At 42.6% G+C, this 7,680-nt stretch overlaps 1 protein-coding gene across 2 annotated transcripts in view; it reads right to left on the bottom strand.

Moving 5' to 3' along the window:
• Nucleotides 1-7,680, bottom strand: part of LANCL2 (LanC like 2) — a 62,905-nt gene that overhangs the window by 29,018 nt on the left and 26,207 nt on the right. For both annotated transcript variants that reach the window (XM_017516420.2, XM_017516421.2), the window contains 2 exons: nt 2,568-2,775; nt 1,123-1,270 (listed from right to left, as the gene is read on the bottom strand). In XM_017516420.2, coding sequence (XP_017371909.1) covers nt 1,123-1,270; nt 2,568-2,775 — 356 coding nt within the window. The remainder of the gene's footprint in view (nt 1-1,122; nt 1,271-2,567; nt 2,776-7,680) is intronic.

Raw genomic sequence — 7,680 nt, forward strand, 5'->3', positions numbered from 1 at the left:
GCGATTCTCCTGCCTCAGCCTCCTGAGTAGCTGGGATTACAGGCATGCGCCACCATTTCCAGCTAATTTTTTTTTTTTTTTTTGAGACGGAGTCTTGCTCTGTTGCCCAGGCTGGATGGACTGCAGTGGTGCAATCTGGTCTCACTGCAATCTCTACCTCCTGGGTTCAAGCAATTCTCCTGCCTCAGCCTCCCGAGTAGCTGGGACTACAGGCACACGCCACCACACCTGGCTAATTCTTTTGTATTTTTTGTAGAGACGGGGCTTCCCGTTTGCCCAGGCTGGTCTCAAAATCCTGAGCTCAGGCAATCCCCCCACCTCAGCCCCACAAAGTGCTAGGATTACAGGCGTGAGCAACCATGACCGTAATTGCTCCGCAGCTGTAGTATTTTTCCAAAAAGAGCAGCATATACACCTACCGGGAAAGACTAGAGGAACTGCTTTATTTATGAAAGGCTAATGATATGAGTTCTGCTGTGGCATGAAGGATTTCAGTTAGATCAAAAGAATATCATGTCTGGGATGATTGTTTCCTCATGTCTATCTCCTCTCATCCTTTTTGGGAAAGTAGTCCAAGCTTTAGCTGGGCATCTGGCCCCCTAGTTAGAGACAGTTGAACATAGACGCTTGATGAAGTTCTGGCACTGGGGCGGGAGCAGAAGTAAAGTGGGCAACTTGGAGATGGAGTCTTTAACAAGGAAGCTGTGTTGCCTCCACCTCCTCTTTTCCCTTCATAGGCTGCGGGGCTAACTAGCTTTGGTCCTGCAAATAAGGGTATGCCCCTAGGATAAGGCAGAACGAGACAGATGCAGCTGGTCCCCACTCGTACCAGCCTGAAATGGTCAGACATCTCATGAAAGAGAAATAAACATTCTAACTTTCTAAAGCTGCTGTTGTTTAGTTCCAGTAAAAGCAGATGAATTAATAAAAGATGAAAAAGAGAACAGATTTTTTTTTTGGTTAATGTCCCTAGAAAAAAAACCAGGCTACTTGTTATTTTTAATGAGTTGCTTTAAGAAAGTAATGCCACCTAGAAGCAGAGACCAGCTATTCATATAACTCAGTGCTAGCAAATAGGTTTGAATGACAGAGATGCCCACAGTTGCCCATACCCCACAGTACCTCTTTAATAGCTGACTCACACACAGTGCCTGGACCTATCTCCGTGTTCAGGTACAGTAAGGCATACAGATAACCTGCCCGTCCATAAAGCAGCTCATCAGGAAGGTCTGATTCTTGGCAGACAACCGTTTTCTGGAGCTGTAAAAGTCTAACCAACAAGAAAAATTCATTTTTTCCCATGGGAGAAATCTAAAGTACTTCTTCCTGAAACACTTACCCTGTTATTTATTTTAAGTTTAAAACTATGATTTTAAAAAACACTTCCAAATCCAGAATACAACAAAAACATCTCCAATTCACTAGTCCCCTTTTGAATGTCAAAATTAAAAATCAAACATCTTTCTGTTATTTTTTATCTTTACATCTATTTTAAACCATAAAATTTTATTTTGAAATCCAGAAGTAAAACAAAGTGATTTAAAATTTAAATAAAAATGGTACCGTAGGCTGGGCACGGTGGCTCACGCCTATAATCCTAGCTCTTTGGGAGGCCGAGGCTGGTGGATCACCTGAGGTCAGGAGCTCAAGACCAGCCTGGCCAACATGTCTACGAAAACTAAAAAATTAGCTGGGTGTGGTGGTGCATGCCTGTAATCCCAGCTACTTAGGAGGCTGAGGCAGGAGAATTGCTTGAAGCCAGGAGGTAGAGGTTGCAGTGAACCAAGATCACATCATTGCACTCCAGCCTGGGCAACAAGAGTAAAACTCTGTCTCAAAAAAAAAAAAAAAAGGTATTGTAATGTCACCAATGCTTGGGAATTAGATTGTCATTCTGTCTTTTCCTTTCTTTTTCTTTAGAGACAGGGTATTGCTCTGTTGCCCAGGCTGGTATGCAGTGGCAGGATGATGGTTCACTGCAGCCTTGAACTTCCAAGCTCAAGCAATCCTCCTGCCTCAGCCTCCAAAGTGAATGGACCTACAAGAGCATGCCGCCATACCCAGGAGTTATTCTGTCTTTCAACAAACATTAACTGACTAGCACGTGCCAGATACTCTACCAGGCCCTAGGAATGAGCCCTCATTTCTGTTTCTTCAAGAAAGAGTGTAAACCAATGGGTGCAATAAAAGCTTACATTCCCTAATTGTTCCATCATTAGCATATCTAATTAGTTACTTAAAGGTTGACCCTAAGTTCAGTTTCGTTATTGTGGTGAATCTAAAGCATGTAAGCTGATCTTCATGCACTGAAGGGAACCCAAAGTTGCTTAGGAAAGATGGTTAAAATGACTCAAAGAAACACATTTATTCCTCCCACAACTACTGCACACACATGCTTGGATAAAAGGAATGCCTATGATCCCACCATTATGCTCAAGATTAACATTTTGGAGAGACCTGTTTACAACAATGGATGAACTAAAGAATAATTTCCTTTTTGAATATCTTTCTACAGCAAAAGCTTCCACTGGGAATTGGGAGAAAATGTTTCCAGTTCTAAAACTCACTTTGTGACGCATTCCTGGGACTCACAGTCACTTCTGAGTTTGTGATAAATCACGGCTCCAACAGCCAGGGGCCCGGCATCGCCACAGAGGAAGGTGACCCTGCGGCCATTCAGATTCCGAAGTGTTCTTTTTACATAATCCAGGGATCGGAGCAGGTAGGTCTGGTCACATGTGACCCGGTACAACTGCAGGTATAAAAGGGCTATGCCTGGAATAATTTCCCACCCCAAAAGAAAAGCATTATTATCTTTTCCTTTTATGTTCAGGGCATTATTGGTAATTACAAGAAATACCTTCTTCTACATAAATCCTATGTTTCCAAAGGGGTAACACCAAAACAATACATATCATACATTTCTTAAAAATGAATAAACAAAACAAAACCAAGACAGAGAAATCAGGGAGTAAAGAACAGAAACCAAGTTTGTACATGTTATCTTGCTACTTGTCCTGGCACAGTGATTTAACACCTCTTACAGACAAGGGAAGATCCATCACTTCCTACTCATTGTCAGTTAATTTTCATTCATTCCAAGGTTATATTCATTCTCCCTTGTACCATTGGCTAACTTGGATCTTCTTCTTTTACTTCTCATAAAACCATTTCTCCTGTGTTATCCCAAATGATCATTTTTCTGAACTTTATATCTCCTTCCTATCTTTTTTTCCTGTTTTTCCCAATTTTTCAATGTTCTTTAGTGAACAACCCGCCAATGGACCAACCAACAGGTGAGTGAACTTGCCATTTCTGGGGCAGTCACATGGTACAGAGTAAGATGACCAGTACAAAGGGCACGTGTGGTTCATCACCCACCAACCTTTCCATTCTAGATAAAGAACAGACTCAGATCTTCAAATGAATCTGAGAGTCTCCAGAGAAGGGCCTATACAGCTTCTTAATGAAGCATATTCTTATGTCTGGGTTTGAGAAGACAATATCACAGCTAAGTTAAAAAAAAAAACAGTATAAATATGTATTTACCAAAGTCTTTTATAGGAAAAAGTATTGACAGAGATGATATGCTGATGAAAAGGCCAAACTAAACATTTCTTTTATATTTAAGTTGAGGTTCTTCAATATTCTAGTCTTTGTCTAATATCCTACACTGATTTTTACTATTTTTCATTTTCCTTTTTAAATTTATCTAAATATCTAGCTGCTTCTTTCTTTGATTCTTCTATTCAGGGTATATCACTTCTCTTTCAAATTAATCCTTAACACTTTTTGAAGTCTTTCACCATTATCCATTTCTTTAAAGACGCTGAGTCAAAAAGATATGAAAGTTGCATATTTGGAAGCTCTGAAAAAATTATTCTGCATGAGTTGCTTATTATCTCCTTGAGTGATGTTTTCTATATTCGAAAAATATAAGCATACAGGAAACAGTAAAAGTTAAATACCTACAAATTTTAAACATAATAATCACTATAAAGGCTTACAAATGAGTATTCCCTGATTGGCTCAGAAATCTCTAAAAACAGGATGCTGATCTAGTAAACCTACGAACCTAAAAACCAATAGTTATATATATTTAATGCTTCAGTATTTTAAAGTAAATGATAACAGGCAAAGTAAAAATCAAAAAAGGTCATCATGCTTTGTCACTTCTTGTTGGCAGGCGTACACGTTGCACTAGGTAATAGCTGTGGTGAACAGGCCTTAGGGATGTGGTGGGAGGTTCTGGGGAGCATGCACCTGTGAGCAGGCTCAACCTTCTGGCCAGCCTGTGCCTTTGGACTGTGAACTACTCCAGTGCCTCCCATCCCCATGCCCTCAGTTGGCTAGGATGGCTAGTGGGAGCTGCAGCTGATTATCTCCCTTTCCCAATGCTGAAAGCTACAGCCAGCTGGAGCTGGGCATCTCCCTTGCTCCGGGTAGGCAGGGCTGCAATAAACCCCTTGCAGGAGAGGCTCTGGTAAAGCAGTTTTCCCTGAGGGCAGGCCTTGTCAAGAACAGAAGGCTCTGATGGAATTCAGTATGGTTCCTTCCCCCGAACCTACAAGAAGCATGGGGGTAGTCTTCTCTGACATTCACTGCAGCCTTGACCTCCTGGGCTTGAGTCATCCTCCTACCTCAGCCCCATGAGTAGTTAGGACTACAGGTGTTTACTACTGCACCCAGCTAATTTTTTTTTATTATTTTTATTTTTGTAGAGATTGGGTCTTGCTATGTTCCCCAGGCTGGTCTCAAACTCCTGGCCTCAGACCATCCTCCCACCTCTGTCTCCCCAAGTGCTGGGATTACAGGTATGAGCCACTGTGCCCAGCCTTCTTCTTAAACTGTATACACAGTTTAGGGGAGGCATGGGTCTATGTGGATTCCATGAAGACCTGGTGGAGCTCCTAGAGGTAGGCTCACAAAAGTGTGACAGCCCCCGTGACTGAGTCCCCATGGAGTTTTGTCTCTCTGGCTTGTCCACACTGAGCCCCTGCAATTCATCATTAGCGTTTCAGTCTCCTACCCTAGCACTGGTTCCCACAGTGCCTGCCGCTCCTGTTAGCTGTGCGGTCACATGCGCATACGGTGTTTCAGTCAACGACAAACTGCATACACACAGTCCCACAGAACATAATCATAATAGCATGTTTTTCTGTACCTTTTCTATGTCTAGCTGTGTTTAGATACAAAAACACCATTGTGTTACAATTGCTACAGTATTCAGTGCAGTAATGCTGTACAGCTTTGCAGCCTAGAGCAACAGGCTGTATCATAGAGCATCAGGACGTGTAGCTGGCTACACAATCTAGGTGTGTGTGAGCACCTCTATGATGTCTGCATAATGAAACTGCCCAACGATGCGTTTCTCAGAATACATCCACAACGTGAAGCGATGCACGACACTAATTCTCGGCATTCACCTGTTTCACCAGTTTTTGGTGCCGCAGTTTGCCCCTGTGACCTCACTTCTCTGACAGAGCTAAGAAGAGCTGTTACGTTTTCACTTTGTTGAGCCTCTTATTTGCTAGGATGCAACAGCAACTTTTAAACTCCTTATATGCTAGACTGGAAGACTGAAGTCTCTCTTTATCTTTGTTTCTTTTTCTTTGCTTTTTTTCCTTTTTAGTTTCATTTAGTCACTTATTTATTAAGCAAGCATTTATTAAACCCTTCCTAGACAAGGAGGACACTTTGCCCCTCTGCTTTCTGTGGGATCAGCTCTTTCTTTGGCTCCTTGCACTTTGGTCTCATTTCCGAAATAATTTTGTCTTTTCCTTAAATTAATTTTCTTCGTCTGTCAATTCTTATTTCACACACTTTTACTGTCTAGCCATCTCTTCTCTGAGTTCCTTTACCTCTGCTTTGTGAACTCATTGCTTAGCTAAGGTACAAAATGAATGTTGAAAGTACTGCCAATTTCTCCCACCTTGTAGTGACATTTTCCTGGTGCGTTTTCTCCTTCCATTGAGAAATGCTGATTTTTCTTTTTCTTCCTTATATTATGGATACAATAATTATGTTTTTTCTTAAAATTGAATTTTTCTATATGAACTATTAACAGGACAAATCCCTGGAAAGGGAAAATGATTAGGGTAGCTTTCCCAATTTTTTATCCCAACGGTGTCCTCTTGCTAAGTGATAAGTGTATCTAACACGGGGATTCTGGTGACCAGATCTCCTGGCTCTCAGACCCTTCCTTGTTTCAGGAGTGCCCATCGCTGCTGCTTCCTTTCTTTCCTACACCGTCAGCCGGGGCCAGCAAGGGTGCTGCTCCGTGTTGCAGGCTAACCCCGCCACTCTGCACGTCATGCCTGCTCTACGGCTCTTCAAGCCCATTCCCTGTGCACTTTCCACGCCTTTATTCCCAGCTTCTCCTGGCACTGCCTGCCTGCTCGGCACTCGGATATGCCCACAAAAGTTCCCACTGAGACTGATGCCCACTCTGCTCGGAATCTGATTCTGGAAGGATGGGTGTCATCGGGGAGATGTGGCCACGCCTGGATCCACGCTTCCTCGCCCACACACTGTGGCTCTCCACACTGGTTCTGAATGCTGCTGTTTTTTTACCCAACATGACTTGTGTGTTTTCTCTGTCTCAAAATTTTGTGAAAGGGATAAGTTGTGGGTGCTTCGTTTATTCTTCTCCCATTTTCTTTTCTTGAGACAGGGTCTCACTCTGTCACCCAGGCTGGAGTACAGCAGCACAGTCATGGCTCACTGCAGCCACGACCTCCTGGTCTTGAGCCATACTCCTGCCTCAGCCTCCTGAGTAGTTGGGACTACAGGTGTTTAGCAGTGCACCTAGCTAATTTTTTTTTAATTTTTATTTTTGTAGAGACGAGGTCTTGCTATGTTGCTCAGGCTGGTCTCAAACCCCTGGCCTCAAAACCATCCTCCCACCTCTGTCTCCCAAAGTGCTGGGATTACAGGTGTGAGCCACTGTGCCCAGCCTACTTCTTATATGGTACACATAGTTTAGGGGAGGTATGGGTCTAGGTAGATTGCATACATTTACCTGAACCCCTAAACCCTATTAATTTAAATTACTGAAACCAAATACTTCCATGATGATTCCCAAAGACAGCAATAGCTAGGGATTTTTTTTTTTTTTTTTAGGCCAGTCAAATTTTCAAGCAATACTGATTTCAGGAAGCCCCGTCTAGAGTTCCTAACATAACCGTTCTGGGCTGGAGGCTGAGAACTGTCATTTCTTACAAAGCTCTCGCGGTAATTCTGATCCACAGCCAGTTTGGGACCTAATAATCAGGGGTTTAGAAACCCTTTTTCAACAAGTGAAAAAGCTGTAAATAAAAGGCTTTTTAGGGGAAACCATGCAACTAATAGTGATGTTATTTTCCTTCCAAAATATCCTTATTCTTTGTATTTGACTTTAGGTTAAGCACAATTACCTATTGTATTACACTTGAAATATCTTTGGCACTATAAGTGAACTGGTTCCATGTCCTACTGTGTTTTTTGTTTTGTTTTTGTTTTTGTTTTTGAGACGGAGTTTCGCTCTTGTTACCCAGGCTGGAGTGCAATGGCGCGATCTTGGCTCACCGCAACCTCCGCCTCCTGGGTTCAGGCAATTCTCCTGCCTCAGCCTCCTGAGTAGCTGGGATTACAGGCACGCACCACCATGCCCAGCTAATTTTTTGTATTTTTAGTAGAGAC

Source organism: Cebus imitator, unplaced genomic scaffold, assembly GCF_001604975.1.
Source record: "Cebus imitator isolate Cc_AM_T3 unplaced genomic scaffold, Cebus_imitator-1.0 Scaffold586, whole genome shotgun sequence".
NCBI classification, from domain to species: Eukaryota; Metazoa; Chordata; class Mammalia; order Primates; family Cebidae; genus Cebus; species Cebus imitator.